Raw genomic sequence first — 17,705 nt, forward strand, 5'->3', positions numbered from 1 at the left:
AATAGTTTTAATTCTTTAAAACATCAGTGGAATAATAACTAGCTAATCATTAGAGATGTCCTGAGGAGATTAACATCCAAAGATATGGCGACACTGTGTTTCTTAATCAGGTGAATGGTTCACCCCAGGGTGAACAAAATTTTTGCAGTGGTGAACCAACCAAAATGGGTGAATAAAGGTGAATCGTCAGAAATGGATGATAGCTTGCGAGCAGGGCGGATATTCCGGGTGTTCATTTTGTGCTGTTATATATAGACGAGATAGTTTTATCATAGACAAAGACGAGATAGTTTTATCATGAGACAAGGGTGAATGAAATCTGGAGATAGATGCTAGGGGTGAACAAAACCGACAAGTTTAAGAAGCACTGTGGTGAGACACGTGTTTTTGAAATTATTACCATTCGTCACTTTTTAAACACTTGTTTTGTCTGTCTTCACAACAGGGTGAGGTGGAGCAGATCTCACTGATGAAGCCTAAGGCTGTGAATGAGCACGGAGACGGGATGCTGGAATACCTGGAAGACATTATCGGATCGTCAAGATATAAAGGTAAGTTGATGCGTTGATTACAACTATAGGTTTAATTGGACTATAATAATAATCTTTGGTTGATTTTTGTTGGTCGATTGGACGTTGGCGAAGGTTAAATAGATTAGCGACCCTAAAAGCGCCGAGCTGAAATTGTCCGTTATATCTAGAGTGTTTTTTTTAGTTTACTTGATATTTCAATATTTTTTTATTTCCTTGATTCGCCATTTTTAAGAAGTAGACGTATTCTGGGCGGGTCTGTTATATTTCCAAAAACACAAACCCCACAATCCCACATTTAAATCAAAAAGCAACGACATTTTAGTACAAACATTTCAAAAAAGTTGCAAGCCTCTAGTCGCCAGCACCCTGCCATGTTACTTAACGCTAAACAAATTTTGACCATAACCCACAAAAATTACCTCTAAACGTTTCGATTTCCTCTTTTTTATTTTTTAAGAATAATCATAAGAATGACGTCATTTGTTGTCAGATAGGAACGCAACGCCTTTGTCTTTCATATCGGATTTCGGTATCGGGATAAAATGTCAAGTATCAGGCATTCCCAAGTTGAGACCATAATGCCATTCTTTTTTCCAAGTTTATTTCACAAAATTTTGCAAAAAAGGTGTTAATCCGGTTTAATCATAAACAAAGTGAAGTCATTATCTGGTTAGAATTACATTAACTTATGCCACAGTAACATGTGTGCAACTTATTTAAATCGAATATAAACACAACAATATTATATAAAAGAAGTATATACTGTATAACAAAAATAAAAATATTAGTTTGTGTAAGCATTAAGCAAGTGATATAAATACTGACAAGCTATAGTACAAATGCTAGAGCTCCTTACTGCTTGGAAGTACAAACACAAAGTGAAGTACAAACACAGATCAAAATCACATGAGCCCAACACATTAAGAGCTAGAAAAACATAGTACACTTTAAACAATTTAGATAACTTTTAAAAACCTAAGTCCCTTGTGTATCTCTGCAGAAGCGATAGAGAAACTGTCAAAGGAGATCGAACAACTCGACGAGGAGCGCAAGGACAAGTTATCGCGAGTCAAGCTGGTCGAGAAAGACAAAGAACAGCTTGAACCTCTGCGTAACGAAGCCGTGCTGTTTCTAAGGAAGGAAAATCGAGTGGCCATGCTCAACAACCAGCTGCTGCAGATTTGCATGTGAGCCTGCGTACTTGATTCAGATTCAGAAAAGGCTTTCTCTGTCATTGCGTGGACCTATAGCAGTGGTTTTTAACCTCAGTTAACCTGCCGAACCCCTATGTTGTTCTGCAAGCTTTCGTCGAATCCCAATTTTTCGTTCAGTATTCGTTTCTTTCTTTCTCCTAGCAGCTAATACTGGGCATAATCCAATTATAAACTTGCATTTATATAGGTTAAGTTGGCCAAACTTACAATTTATAACGTTACATTACACCTTGGCACATTTCGAATTTCGCTTGAAATACCCCCAAGGGTTCGATCGAATCCTGGTTAAGAACCATTAATAGGGATGTCCGATTATGTCGGATCGCAGCTCATACCCGATGTAAAGTGTCAATATCATTAGTCGTCCGATACTAGGGTGGTATCGGTGCCGATCCGATATCAAATTAACAAAGCAGTTTAAACAATGACTTGCGATCAAACCAAGCGATGGTTACCTGAAATGTAAATTTACCAAAAAAGGTGACATTCACGTGTCTGACTAAAAACTTGGCCCAACTGAAAAACTTAAAAAAAAACACTATGAAAATTCGCATTTTTGTTAAAGTTAGGAAAGTTTTAAAAAATTATGTCCGAATTAAAACGAGAACAAACAAACAAAATTGACCAAAATAAAAAACGACAAAATATCGCTTCAACCCTCGAATATAACGATTAGAACCATCTGGTTAACAGATTATGTACTTATGAGGTCGTCTATGACTTTAACGAAACCAGTGACGTATCTCGCACAGTCGTGACGTCACCAAGGAAGCGGAATCGTTCAAGGAAAAGCTGGCCGAGTTCGACCAAGAGAAGAAAGAGATTGAAGAAGAGCTACGGGGACGTAAAGAGGGGAGAAAGAGCATCACCAAGGAGTGCGCCAAGCTCGCCAGGTAATGCACCTGTATTTTTTAAATTTGTTTCTGAGGTATTTTTTGTTTGTTGCTTCTGCTCTCTACATAATATTTATCGTGGAACGCTCAATAAGACCTGAATAGCAACACTACCTAAAGCTGTTTTGGCACCGGATTTTTCCAATTGTTTGGGGTCATTGTGTGGGTAAAATGGGTGGGGTTAGAAAACGGGTTCGGGTTGAAATTATTGGGGTAGTTGGTGATGTATTTAGGGGTGGGGTTTGGGTTAGGTGAAGTGTTGTTTAGGCCTGATTCTGGCCATATAGGTCTTATTCTGACGGATTTATGACTTATTCCGATTTAGACGTTAGTAATACCATTAGGTAATAGTCCTATTTTGGCCTTATTCCGAACTGTGTTTTATTCCGACGTTGGTGTTTTATCTCGGTCTTATGGCTCGAGTCCATCCAATGCTTGGCAAATTTTCTGCTGCAGTTTTTCCTTGCTTTTAAGCTAACGGGTCTCGCTTTTGTTCGTAATTTCCGAAATCCTCTTTGTATTCATGTTCTCCTCCACAGATTGCTGGAAGAGGCGAACGCCAAGCATCTCGGCAAGAAAGAAGAGATGCGTGAGCTGGAGAAACTTAACGTGTCGGTGTTCGAGGATCGCAAACATCGAAAGATCAGGCTCAAGGAGCTCATTAAGAAGCAGGAAAAAGAGGAAAAGAAGGTAAGGCGATTTCTTTCTGCACACATACAGTGTCTGTTAAATCTGCGCAATTTTGCTGTAAGTGATCCATGATTTATAAAATTGTGTGAGCATTGTATTACTTGCGGTAAAACGGTCAAAGGTCGTTGAGCACACGGTTGTGCTTGACATGTAGTTGTCCTTGAAGGAAGTTGGTGTTCGCGGCCGGAGCTCGTCTTGTTAGTTACGTCTTAGTGTTTGGCAATGATGTTTAACTTACACTGGTACTGTTTCTTTTTCAATAGCATTGTTTTGTGCTTCATTCGAATTAAGATGTGAATCCACTTGTGTAAGACATTGTGTTAATAATAAACTCCCATGAAGTGATAACGACTTCAGTATCGGATCGAATTTACTAGTTTTCAGGTTCCACCATGGATGTCCGATAATATCGAATCGGAGTTACAACTCAATTTACTCGAACAAAATTATACAAATGTTTGTTTTTGCTTCTCCGTATGCTAAAAAGCGTTGCTTGCTTCGCAGCTTAAAGACCTCACTGGCAAGCCTGCTCGTTTGGAGGAGGAACTTCAGGATCTGACCGAAGACCGGGTCGAGCTGGTAAAGAAGAAAAAGGAGGCTGAAGAGAAGAAGAGCAAAGTGATGGAGACGCTCCTCCAGGACACCAAGGAGCTGCAAGTGGAAAAGGAGGTAGAAAAGAGGCTGTAGTAAGACGTAATAAGAATATCAAAGCCCATACAGAAGTAGGTAGCGTTTTGAGCGTTTTCGAAATACCAAAGACGTCATTACTATGCTAAAAAAAGATTAAATTAAAACAGTGAAAGATATTTTTTGCAGGTTATTACGCCAACGCTTTAGAGTTTAGAAGTTTAAATACCAGCCGTTGTTAATCTACTATTTGTTGATGTATCTACCTTTCAACATAGAAATAGCTTCATTGGATGGCTGAATAGTACACCTATATTAATTTAGTATCACATCAGCACCAATACCACCCTAGAATCGGACTAGTAACTATGGCACCATTTGGCATCGGGTATCGGCACCGATCCGATATTATCGAACATCTCTAGTTGACATTTAACAAACTAATAATCAAGTTTGAAACATATTTTGAAGCCACGAAGAAAAAATCTCTTAACGCTTTTACCGCACAATGTTTACCAATTGCGGCATTTCTAAATGAAAATAACGTTGCAACCCTAAAGTTGTTGTAGCAAGCTATGTCATAAAACAGATAATAGATATTTTAAGACGTCTGCTTGTGAGAAAATTTACATGGTTAAGCGTGACTTCAAGGTAAAAGTATTAAACCTATTCCGTAAAAGGGTAATACGCCAACATTGGCTTTAGCGTTTAAAAGTTTGATTACCAGCTGTTGTTAACTTACTATAGGTTGATGTATTTAGTATTTACCTTTGAAAAAAATACTATGTTTATTTTGTATCTCATCGACACCTATACCACCCTAGAATCGAACAAGTACCGATACTACTACTTGGCATCGGGTATCGGCTGCGATCCGATATTATCGGACATCCGTAAATAGTAAGATTGTCAAGTATTTTAACGCGTTTCCTCCTGATCCCAGAAACTGGAAAACGTCCTCCTCGAGAAGATGAAGACTGTAAACGAGCTGAAGCAGAGATGGGAGGTTGCGGAGGAGGAGACTCGCCTCTTCGTCGACAACGTCACGAGCCGGGAGCACGCGGTGGAAGAAAGCAAGAGGAAGATCTCTGATCTGGACGCAAAAGAGCAAGAGTCCTCCGCTGAACTGAAGAAGACCAAAAGCGACATCCCTAAGATGGAAAAGGAGCTCAATAAGGTAAGTCGTTAATTAATGATAATTATTAATAATACAGCAATACATTAAAAAAATTGAAATGCGAATATTTCAAAAACCTGATGTGCTAGAAAAAAAAAACTGTGGGTATTTTCAGAATCAGCGCCGAAAATACATTAAGAATCAATCTATCACATCTCCGTTTAAAATTTGCTGTTGACTAGGGTAATTATTGGTGTTTAATTGATAGACGCCATGAAACTGTGATCTGCTGATTGTTTTTTTCTAGAAAATGTGGTTAAAGGTCAGATCACTGGTATATGTTGCCTGAAATCGGGAGCACTTCTTTTTGGAAAAAAGTTTACGCTCTTTTATAAGGGCTGTTTAAAAGGATGAATGGAACATCGGATTTAAATTTGTAAAATTCGTCTGCGTTTTTATTGGACGTGCCCAAACGTAATTGCTTTTTAGTCCAGGGTTTCCACAGTGTCTTTAAATTTTTGGAGTCGGTCAATGTGTTTGTTTTGATTTAGCATTAAAAAGCTTTTAAAAATACCCCATGTTTTCTAAAAGTCTTTACATTTATTTGATGCTCAGCTGAAGTATGTGTTAAGAAAGTGCCACAGTAAAATAACTGTCTCAAACTAGTTTTTGTGTTAAGCTTGCCAATAATTAAATCTAAAAAAACGTCTGGCCACCCCATTTTAGGTTTTTGAAAAGCATTATATTTTCCTTTAATCTATTGTAGTCTTTGTGAAACCCCTTCGGTTTTACCAAAACTCTTCAACTTTGTTAAAGTCCAGTTGAAGTTTTGTGTTAAGAAAGTACCACCGTAAAAAGCTGTTTTAAACTATTTGTGTTTGTGTTAGGCATGGCATTTATAGCTTTTTTCAATTAAAATTAAAAAGCGTCAGGCGATCCAATTTTAGGTCTCTGAAAGACTATAAAATTTATTTTAATCTATTGCATCTTCACGTAAAAGTCTGTTAAAACAGTAAACTACTCTCCAGAGCAAAGCTTCTGCGGCAGAGTTGCGGAAAACTGAGGCGAGGCTGGAAAATGAAGTGCGCGAGAGTCAGTCGAGTCTGGCCGAAGCCCGCCACAGCGCCAGCTCGAACAAGTCAAAGGGAGCCGTCGTCAAGTTTCTCGCTCAACTCAAGAAGAGTGGCAAAGTGCCGGGAATCCACGGAAGACTGGTGGGTAGCTGTGTTGTTACTTCCGGGGCAAACTTACCCCTTAAATTATTTCTTTTTTAGTTGAATTTTTCTGTTATATCCTTAAAAGCCTGAGCAGTTTTCCTGTAACTTTTTTAATAAAGAAAGAGCGGTAAAGTGTCAGGGATTGACGGACAATTGTTGGGTTGCTGTGTTGTTACTCTCGGCGGTTAGTTTTTTTTTGAGTTTTCCTTTATGTAAGCCCGGACAGCTTTTATGAAGTTTTGACATCAAACTTTCCATCTTTTTTTTTTTTTTATATATAAGAGAATAGAGATCTACGACATAAATGTTTTGGCCTGAAAACGATAACCGATTTTTTCGTTATGTTTTGGCTAACCGATAAAAAAGCGATATTAAATGTATTTCACACTGTCTCGTTTACGACCTGCCCTATTAAAAGGTTCGCCATCCCTAACCAAAGTGACTATATTTCCTCTTTTAAAGCCGATTCCAGCTCGAAAGTTCGCACAGAAGATAACATCGCGAAAATGCGTACCATAGTCGATTTTTAATATTTAAAAATTTAACGCCAGCAATTGCAATAAACCGCATCACTGTTTTTCGCAGGGCGACCTTGGCGGAATCGACGAAAAATACGACGTGGCCATTTCATCGTGCTGTCCCTCGCTCGAGAACATTGTGGTCGACAACATAGACACGGCCCAGACTTGCGTACAAGCGCTCAAGAAGAACGGAGTCGGACAGGCCACCTTTATCGCTCTCGACAAGGTGGGGTGAAATATAAAAATCTTCATGTGTAAGGGAACTGATTTCTTACATTTCCTCACATTATTGCTAAATTTGCTAAATAAAAAACAAGGTAATTTCAAGGGGGAAAATGATGGTTTAGTCCACTGCAAAACTTAGCCTGTATGAGCATAACAAAATCTTAGCCTTTCGTTGTTTTTCTTTTCAATTCCTGTTTTAAAGTCCAAACCAAATTAAAAAAATCGATATTATATAGGTAACTTACTAAGGTTCAGAATCTGAGAAACCCTAACCAGCGGTCATGTGCAGCAACTATAACCGTCTGGGGCGGTAACCGCACAAAGCACATATCACTTAATTATTGCGTGTAGAAATTTTTTTATTTAACCGAATATTTTGTGCAAAAAGTACGGTGTTGCGTTTTAGCTATCGACCCCGACAGTATCGGACATTTTTTGGAATTACACAATGAAATTAAGCACGTAAAACGTTTTTCTATGAAGCTATATCAAAATGAATTTTTTGCTAAGTTGAAATTAACTTTTTTTTTGTTGATACTGATGTAGTGCAATATGTTTAGTGCGTCGTAAATAAGTCGATTCAAGTCACTAATGCAGTGGATCTCAACCGGGGTGCTTTACAGTGGAATAAATCCAATTGTAACTTTCTGCGTTGTATATAGAGTTGATGTGTGTTGTTCCAGTTCCGTTTATTGTGACATTCTAGTGAATTGCATACGGTGCCGCAATCTATTTATTATTTCCGAGGGGTGCCGCTAGCCATAAAAGGTTGAGAAAAACTGCAGTGATGCATTTTTTGTTTACAAAAACAAAAATAAAAAAATTCAGGCAAATTTAAATTTTTTTTCCACCAGATGTCGCGCCACGAGCAGGCGGCCCGACGGAGCCCGAACGCCCCGCTGCCCCGCCTCATCGACCTGGTCACCCCCAAGGAGGAGTCGTTTCGTGTCGCCTTCTACCACGCGCTGCGCGACACTTTGGTCGCGGAGAACATAAACTCGGCCAGCAGTGTCGCGTACGGCAAGAGCAGACGATGGCGGGTCGTAACACTCAAGGTCGGTGGGGGGCTTTTTTACGATTAAATACGTTTAAAATATTTCTTGCCGATTGTTTTTAAAACTGGTATAAAGCACGACCATTGAAAAAAAAAACTTATTTTTAAAACACCATTCTTGCCGATTTTTTTCGCTGTAATTGCGTGAAAAAGCCCAACGCTCGCCCATTAAAAAAATTACATCAAATGTAAACTTGAACACCTTCGTTTAATTATTTACTGCTTTAAAAATAACGATTTTTCGTTAAAATTTTTATTTTATGTCGTGTGACTTTGCGTTAAAAAGAAGAGTTTCATCTTCGACGAAAAAATGTTGTTAAAATTTGGCGTCATTTGCGAATAAATTTAGCGTGAACTTGCTATGAAATATAATTTGTAAACTTGCAAATAAATCACCATCTGCCTTTACGATGATGATTGCGGGGGTGTCAAGATTGTTTTGAACCGTTTTTAACCTTTTTTATTATCATTCTAGGGCGAGGTGATCGACACTTCGGGTACAATGTCCGGGGGAGGGAACCGGGTGGTCCGGGGTCGCATGGGGTCCACGTCGGCCCCCGACGAAATGGATCCGGCCCAGATCGAACGGCTCCAGGCGAAGAACGCAAAGGTCGTCGAACAATTGGAGAAGGTCGGTGGGCTGTGCAAAATATAAGCTTTAAAACTACTGTTTTAAGAGAGGATGGTGCCCCTGGGCCAAATTTAGCCATCTGCTTCGTTAACGTTTTATTTATTTTTCTTTGTTTCTATTTGTTTTCAGTTTTTAAATATTTTTATGTAATTTTTTTCTTATAAATGTTCTTTATTTAAATTTTTTACGAATTTTATTTGACCAGGATTTTTTTCATCGTTTATTTTCAATTTTTTATTTGACTTTTTTTTTAAATTTATATATATAATGATATATATTCTTTATTTATTTTTAATTTTAGAAAAATTTTTATTTACCTAAATTTTTCTTTATTTTTTTTATCATTTAATTTTCCGCTTCCAATTTTTTCTTAGTTCGCAATTTTTTTTAAATTTATTATAAGTTGAACTTTTTAAATTTTTTTTCAAAAAGGTCAAGGAAGATCTTTCTGCGCTCGAAGACCAGATCTCGCGTCTCGAGGGTGACCTTCACGCCGCCAAGGCCAAGGTCAAGTCGCTCGAACACGAGGTGGCGCGCCAGAGCAGCGTCAGGCAGGATCTACAGCGGGGACTACCCGAACTCGAGAGGCGACTGCAGGAGGCTCAGCCCGACCCTGCAAAGCTCGCTCAGCTTAAGAAGAACGCCGCAAAACTGAAGAAAGGTAAGCGCAAACATTTTGTTTCGAAAAAGAGAATTAGCTCCACCAGACATCATATCAATAGATAGAAATCACTCTACTGGTGTAAACGAAGTATTAGACCGCCGTTTCAGCAGCAGATAGCAGCTGACCTCAGGGGTTATAGGGTTATAATTAAAAACTAGAGTGCGTTAGCCGAAACCTCAGTTTATACTTTGCTTACACCAGAAGAGCGATTTCTATCTTTTTTGTTTTTAAGTTTGGCTTGGTGACCACTAACCGCTGTTACACAGGTTTTTTCTCAGATTACCGTTTTGGGTAGAAAAGAAAAATGGAGGCGTAACATACAAAAGAACTTATTTAGGTATTGGCTCCAAAACCAAGACCCCCTCCCCAGAAAAGGGTTACTGTAAGCACCGCATTTTCCGTGACTCTATACAAGGGCTGTTTTGGTAAAGTTAAAAGCTCGAAATCTATCGAAAAAAGCCAAACTGTATGTTTAAATCAGACCAACTTTTTGCGCGCAGATTACGAGGCGGTGGCGAGCGACGCGAACGAAATCGACAAACAAAAGGACGCGATCCACTTCGAGATCTGCGAGACCAACTCGAGCCGGCTCAAGCCGTGTCAGGAAGCTCTCGATGACGTCACACAGAAAATTGATGACGTCACTAAGCGGTTGACCAAGCTGAAAGTCGGATTGACCACCGCTAAGAGGTACTAGCATCAAATGTTGGTTCGTGACCGTTTTTCTATTTTTTCTACATTGACCTGACGAAGCACTGTTGTGCGACAGCTTGTCAAGATTTAATACAATTTGTCGTTAAGAGTGCCACCTGTTATCCACACTTAACAATAAATGTAATCTGTTAAAATTAAAAATGTGTCGATTATAAGGATCGTGATTCTTTAAAAGACCAAATTGCCATAGATTTGTTTCTTCGATTTTTTTATTGTAGGGAGAGTGAACGTGCGTTTTCGAAGCAAAAAATTAATTAAATCAAACTGAAATCGCCCGTTTGCCCTCAACCCAGATTTTAGTGTCATTATGACCTAAACCATTTTTAAGGCATGAATTATAGGTGACGCCAAAATACTATCCCTTTAAAAATTTTTGATGTATTTTTAAAGTGACATTTCTAAAATAGTGTTGTGGATTCGCACGACAAAACTCCCAGCGAATTACAAGTAGCAAGTAAACCAAAACCCCATTCAATATCCACTATTTTACGAACCTCAAAGCCGCAACTAAGTATAGGGAACAACAAACCACTAAGGCTTTATATATATCCAGCGATACGTAACAGCGATTACGACCTAACATGGCGCGCTGACTCCCGGCGTCGTTCCAAACACCTGGACAATGAAAGCGGCATGTCAATCGCGCTGTTGAATATCTAGTTTCCCGCAGCGCGGGCTTCCGGTATTTGGATCCTTTGTCTTCTTTCCTCGAAAAAATCCACAAAGTCACCTTTCCCCGACTTGTTTTACACGGTTGAATTAAGCGGGCGTGACAAAAGCATTTTCGACCATTGTTGCGCAACAAAATTCCATTCCAGTGCTTGTTTATTATGTTGTCAGGATTACTTGTTGTCAGCGTATTTATGAAGTGCGATTGAAACCTTACAATTGGCTACGTTTTTCAAAGTCAAAATCGTTTGAGTAAAAACCCGACGAGCGATCCAATTTTAAATATTTGAAAGTGTAAAAGTTCTATTTGGGCTTCCAAAAAGGTTACATGGTTTAAAAATATGTCACATTTCATTGTGTGAATAAAAAGCGCGTCCAGCAAGAGACAAAAACCTTACAACGAAGCGTTTAAGTCAGCTTTATTTGCGCTTCACAGAAACCGCGAAAAGTGCGAGAGCGGTCTGACGTCACTGCAAGCCGAGATAGAGGAGAACAGCCAGAGCATAGAGGAATTGCAGAACAAGTGGAAACAACTGGAGGTCGATGGAGCTCGCGTGCTCGAGGTGAGCGTCTGTTGTAATAACAACACCCGTATATAGTACTTATGGTGCCTTCGGAAAGGCTTATCGAAATCAGATAGCCTGAACAAGGCTAAGCTAGGAAAAATACTAGCTTGCGGTGAGGTTCGAACTCACGATTTCCGGCTATACCGGGACCGTCGCTCTACCATAGCACCATTGCCTGTTGCATCCTGTTCTTATACATACAAATATTTCAAAAAAGGTATATTTTTCACTTTATTCGAAAGGTTTATGTTTATTGTTTATGTTAATGGTTGGCTTGCATTTGGCACATGTCACAAAATGTAACTTTGCGGCCATCCTAATTTTTATGAGCATATTCTTTTAAACATTTTTTGACGGTCATCTTTTTTGTTTTATTACTCTTTTTTTAGTTCAATAAACATATGAGGTAATTTACTGAAATTATGCAATTCCAACGGTGCTTCTACAAAGACAACAAAAAATATTTTTTACGGTTTTAATATGGCGCGAGCTTGGTAGGCCTAGCTGACTAGAACCCCTGCCTTACACATTCTTCAATTACCCATACTAAATCAGTGCTTCTTTAACTTTTTTAGTTTTGTTCACCCCTATCATCTATCTCCAGATTTCATTCACCCTTGTTTCATAAAAAATGAAAATATAAAATTGATTTTTGTTCACCTGTTCACTGAACAGGTTGAACACCCGGAATATTCGCCCTGCTCGCAAGCTATTATCCATTTCTGTCGGTTCACCCTTGTTCATCCCTTTTGGTTGATTCGCTTCTGCAAATATTTTATTCACCCTGGGGTGAACCATTCACCTGATTAAGAAACACTGCTAAATCCCAAGGGATCCACATAACCCAGTTGAAGACCCCCTGTCTAACACACCTTAATAACCCACCCTGACCTTTTTCATCCAGGAGCTCAGCGTTTGTGAGTCGGAGGACAAAAGCCTCGGACAGGATCTTCGCGAGAAGCAGGGCGCCCTCAAGCGGTTGGAGGAGGACGAGGGAGGACTCCACGAGAAGATGAAGAAGTATAAGGAGTCGACAGTAGCCATCAACGCGCAGTACGCCGCCAAGATGGACCAGGTCAAGGACCACAAGGAAAGCGTAAGTGGTTCTGTCTGTTTTTTTTTCCATAATTTTTTTGTCATTAAAAAGTTATCTAAAATTTAATTTTTTTTGTCATTAAAAAATGGTCTAAATAAAAAAGTGTATGGAATTATTTTGTTAAGTTTACAACTTGTATATGAAACAGCAAACAACACATATTTAGGCATTGTCTTATAATTCATGCAAATTTTAAATTACTCTTATTATACTCTAAAAGAATTGATTTGCTTTGGGCTTGTGTAAGAATGAAATTTTTTTTTTTTTTTTTGGAGTCTTGTGTTTGAAATTCAAATTCCTTCCTTTACCGTTTTGTATGCTTTAAACTACTCACTTAAACCAGACTGAAATTTCCATTTTATTTTTGCTTGATTGCATTATTATACTGGAAGTGTGCGTCGCAAACTCGCCCAGTTTAAGAAATCTCTCAATTTTACCGTCACACTAATTTTTCTCCCCTGAAAATTCACATCAAACGTGTAGCAAAACCCGACCACTCATGTACCATTTTCCGATCCCTTGGCAGCTGTCCAAGCTGAAGCTACACGTCATTGATGACGACATCGCCGACCAAGAGGACGGGGAAGTCCCAGAGTTGCGAACTTGCACCGAGGAGGAATTGGAGTGCTCGAGGGACGGGCTCAAGAACCAAATCAACATCATCTGCCACGAGCTGTCCAACATGCAGCCCAGTATGAACGCCATTCAGGAGTACAAGGAAAAACAGAACGTGAGTATTTTTTTTCCTTTTTTTTAGTGAAAAAAACTGTAAATCTCGTGGAATCGCTTGAGCGGTTAAGTTAGGTTTTTTCAAGTTTTTTCTTTTTTTTGAATAATTTTTTACCAGAAAACAAACCCATGCAGGGATACAAGAAAAAGAAAAATCAGAACGTGAGCTCTTTATTATGAAAAAATTGTAAATCACGTGGAATCCATTGGCTGGCTAACTCCTTTTCCATATATTTTAAACATTTTAAAAGAAAACTATTACTGTAAATCTGGTGTTATTCCAATCAGGAAACGAAAAAAATGGATTTGTTTGACTTGCGTTTATACTTAAAGGTTGAATATAGATTGTAAAAGGACATTATTCAATTCGGCTCGTTTAGCTTTAAGTAAATATTCAACTTTATTTAGTATAAAGAGTCTCTTACATGGTTAAAATTGCCAACCCAAATCATATTATGTTATTCTAGCGCGAAATCAACCAATCTAAACAATAACCGGAATAAAACATTCTAAATGTTGATATTAGATTAATGCCACTCATGACACCATATTTTATTCACTAAAAAATCTTTCTGTCTCTGAGTGACGAAAGCTAAAGCACACAGGTCCCAATGGGAAAATCAGTTATCTAAACCGCATTCGTTTGCACCGGCAGATTTACCTTCAGCGTGTTGGCGAGCTGGACAAGGTGACTGAGCGTAGGGACAAGTACAGAGGGCTACATGACCAGCTGCGGAAAAACAGACTCAACGACTTCTCAGAGGGATTCTCGTGAGTTAACAGCGAACGCTTTCTTTCTATGAGATAAAACTTACCAATGTTTTCTGCGCTCGTCCCCCGTGTAGTACTGACTTTGACTTCTATACAAAGTGGGTCAAAGGTAGGCTTAGAGTTTTGGTCTAATAGAATTTATTGTTTTGGGGTTCTTCTCATACACCTTGTTCTTTACAACACCCCCAAAAACAAATCCATTGGTGTCAGGTCAGGTGTGGTGCCATTCAATGCTACCTCTTCTTCCAAGCCAACACTGTGGAATAACTGTAAACCTACTTTTGGCCCACCCTGTTTAGTTTTTTTCAGCTTGATAAGTTGGATTGCGATTAAATTAGTGCAATCCACTAATTATTGGAAGAAGAAAAATAATATTAACTACGACATACTGAATTTACACATACTGCTATGTATACAAAATTGAAATCTAAGTAATATTGCGAAAAATGAATCCTGTTCAACGATAAATAATCAGTAGACAAAACACCTGCCGGCAATTTTGTACTGTCTTGTTGCCGAAGTGAAGTTTAACATTCCAATGTAGAATGAAAAACACTTTGTCCCACCAAACCCCGTCAAACAAACAACGTGAAAATGCTGTGGTATTCACCGAATGCAATCGTAACGACTGGCGCGTGTAATGCTCCTATTGTGTTATATAAACGTTCTTTCACATCAGTAGATTTAACTGATCCGTTTTCGGCATTCTCACTTTCCTTTTCGGTAAAAAAACCATGAACAATTGAACATTGTCCTCGGAAACGTCCTATTCTCTGCCCACTGAATCTTCAAACGACTAGAATGGCTCTCAGCCATCTCTTACTGTGTATAGTATTCACCGAATACAATTGCAACGACCGACGTGTGTAATGCTCCGTCCGCTATATGTGTTATGCAAACCGTTTTCGACATTTACCTTTTTTTCTGGTAAACGACGTACATTGGCCGCAAAAACGTCCTAATCTCTGCCCACCGCTTCAAGCGACTAGAATTGCCCTTGGTCTTCTCTAACCGCGTCTCTTACAATTTTTTAGAGTAATCACGAACAAGCTGAAGGAAATCTACCAGATGATAACGCTAGGTGGCGACGCAGAGCTGGAGTTTGTCGATTCTCTTGACCCCTTTTCTGAAGGCGTCGTGTTCAGGTGGGTGAAAAAAAAACCTTGCTTTTCTGATGTGGAATCTATCCCTTTAAGATCCTAAATTTAGTATCGTTGTGTAGAGTTCACTGGGTGAAAATAACCAGGCTGCCCAAATCTAATTTGGTAAATTAACGCTATTTAGGTTACCTCAGTTTGTATTTAGGTTACGTCAGTTTGTATTAAGCATCTGCTGCGCCTTTTTCCCCTTAAGTCCTGAATTGCAATCGAAGTAATTCAGCTGATGTAATCAAAGCAATTTGTCTCGTCTTATCTTTATCAAATCGGTTAAATAATTTTGCGATATTGGAAGCCAAACATTAGAACCCGTGTATAAGTTATAACTATTTTTATGATGTTGAATGCAATTTAAGCAAACAAAATATATATTTATATTCGATAGTTCGCATAAAGCCACCTATATCTATCCGGGATAATCCCCTATACGCGAAGCTTATCTAACCTTTTTTGTGACTAAATGTCTTAAAACGAAGATAATAGCGTTTAATTTGGCTGTTTTGCATGTTAAACCAGGGTTCGGCAACCTATGGCCCGGCCCGCCAATGTAGATTATCCAGCCCGCCGCCTATTTGACAAATAGACACGAGTCCGTTTCACATACTTTTTGACTATTTTAACTACGTAATTGCGACAATTTTTTGCGCTTAGCGTGAATGATATGCATCCGGTTTGTTTACGTTTTGATGCTGTCTCTTGAACTAGATCAGCGCTTCTTTCCCATTGCGGCGTGGAAGGCTGACAAGTGCGTCGCGGACAAACGGAAAACGTTTTTAAAAAATATATCCGAACTAAGTTTTTCAAATCAATCATAAAAATAAGCAATTCGGAGGTTTTACGCCTTAATGCTGAAGCCTGTGGTTCTCGAAAAATCAAAATCAAAATCAATCACTTTCCGATCCACAACAACCTCTCTCTTCTATTCCCCTACAGTGTCCGTCCTCCCAAGAAATCGTGGAAGAACATCTGCAACCTTTCGGGCGGCGAGAAGACCCTCAGTTCACTGGCGCTTGTCTTCGCCCTGCATTACTACCGACCAACACCGCTCTACGTTATGGACGAGATCGACGCGGCGCTCGACTTTAAGAACGTGTCGATCATCGCGCGCTACATCATCGTAAGTTGCCAAATTCCGCCTTGTTTGTATTACCAGTGGTTCTTAAACCAGGGAGTCGACATTCTTCTGGGCAGGGCTGCGGAGTCGGTTAAAAACCGCGTCCGACGCCGGCCGATAAACGAGCCCGACTTTGGCCAAACTGGATTACGGAGTCCATCTCTGGTCGAAATAATGTAGTCGAGTCCCACTCCGACATTATTTGACCGCTTGTTTAACGCCAGGAAAATTAAAGAACGACTAATTTGAATGTTATTTTTTGACATTTTTGCCCCAACCTTCCGAGGGCCTACTAGTTTGAAATTAAAAAAAAAATATTTATTCTTAAACGACTAATTTGTTTAAAAGTCTTCAATTTTTTAAGCATGTTTTCATATTTTCAAACTTTTTAAGTTAAGCAAATCATTGACTCCAATTTTTCCAGTTGGTTTGGCAATTCACGATAACATTGTCCTTGTATAATGTCGCATCATAACACACACACAAAAAAAATTAAACTGTGAAAAAATTAAAAAAGTAAATTATAAAAACATTAAAAAAAATTAAATTATGAAAAAAATTCTAAAAAATTCTAAAAAACTATAAAAACTATAAGTTCCGCTTACAACGAACGCCTCTGCGGTCAGATTGGTTCCCCAACCCTCTCACCTTGTTTATCTTGCAAGGAACGAACGAGAAACGCCCAGTTCATCATCATCAGTCTGCGCAACAACATGTTCGAGGTGGCCGACCGACTGGTGGGCATCTACAAGACCGACAACTGCACCAAGTGTGCCACCATCGAGCCGGCCCTCGTATCGGCCGCATGACGTCACTAGTCAACTGACGTCATCCATACGCATGACGTTCGCGTTTTCGAAACCTGACAGTAACTGCTAATGTGATTTAGCGCAACTTTTAGTTCTGGATCGCTTTTAGTTTTCTTGGTAAGGTTTGCTCGAATCTAGATGAAGTTAAGCTGAGTTTTGTTCAACGTATGGCCCAATGTGTGCTAGTTTATTGCCCAACTGTCTTAGTGTCACTTTGAAAACTACTCCATCTGATGTTTTTATAGTTTTTGAGGTGCGAAAAATAAATCAAGACGCAGCCATCTTATTTCGCATGGGTTTTAACAGAGCCGTATCTACGTGCACCGAACGTCATTTATTTGATCTTACTTTGCAGCGATAAGAATGATTTCTAAACCGATTTGACCATACTACAAACATTTTTCGCAACGGCTTCGGCGAACATAACAACGAAACTGCTAATAGCTTTACATCGCCAGAGCATTTAGCTACACAACACTGCCGCCTACAAGTTAAGCAACCGTATACCTCTGTCACTTTATTTTCTGGGGAATTGTCATTTCCAAATTAGTTCTTATCCTTTCACCGAAACAAGAATTTAACCTTGGATCTACCAGGTATGCCGAGCAACTTAGTGTTCCAGGTTCAATTTTCAATCAAAAATACTGCCATCACTGCCAACGCTTTCGACTGCCAATAAACGTTCTTAACTATG

At 39.1% G+C, this 17,705-nt stretch overlaps 1 protein-coding gene across 2 annotated transcripts in view; it reads left to right on the plus strand.

Moving 5' to 3' along the window:
- Positions 1-17,705, plus strand: part of LOC146146923 (structural maintenance of chromosomes protein 4-like) — a 29,141-nt gene extending 11,436 nt beyond the window's left edge. For both annotated transcript variants that reach the window (XM_083388499.1, XM_083388500.1), the window contains 19 exons: positions 446-551; positions 1,534-1,720; positions 2,500-2,640; positions 3,180-3,330; positions 3,835-3,999; positions 4,901-5,134; positions 6,103-6,288; positions 6,877-7,038; positions 7,892-8,092; positions 8,567-8,722; positions 9,155-9,383; positions 9,887-10,076; positions 11,206-11,332; positions 12,240-12,431; positions 12,958-13,161; positions 13,816-13,931; positions 14,966-15,076; positions 16,022-16,205; positions 16,868-17,705. In XM_083388499.1, the coding sequence (XP_083244625.1) occupies positions 446-551; positions 1,534-1,720; positions 2,500-2,640; positions 3,180-3,330; positions 3,835-3,999; positions 4,901-5,134; positions 6,103-6,288; positions 6,877-7,038; positions 7,892-8,092; positions 8,567-8,722; positions 9,155-9,383; positions 9,887-10,076; positions 11,206-11,332; positions 12,240-12,431; positions 12,958-13,161; positions 13,816-13,931; positions 14,966-15,076; positions 16,022-16,205; positions 16,868-17,011 (3,186 nt within the window). In that variant the 3' untranslated portion in view covers positions 17,012-17,705. The remainder of the gene's footprint in view (positions 1-445; positions 552-1,533; positions 1,721-2,499; positions 2,641-3,179; positions 3,331-3,834; positions 4,000-4,900; positions 5,135-6,102; positions 6,289-6,876; positions 7,039-7,891; positions 8,093-8,566; positions 8,723-9,154; positions 9,384-9,886; positions 10,077-11,205; positions 11,333-12,239; positions 12,432-12,957; positions 13,162-13,815; positions 13,932-14,965; positions 15,077-16,021; positions 16,206-16,867) is intronic.

This window comes from Ascidiella aspersa, chromosome 4, assembly GCF_963924565.1.
Source record: "Ascidiella aspersa chromosome 4, kaAscAspe10.2, whole genome shotgun sequence".
Classification (NCBI taxonomy): Eukaryota; Metazoa; Chordata; class Ascidiacea; order Phlebobranchia; family Ascidiidae; genus Ascidiella; species Ascidiella aspersa.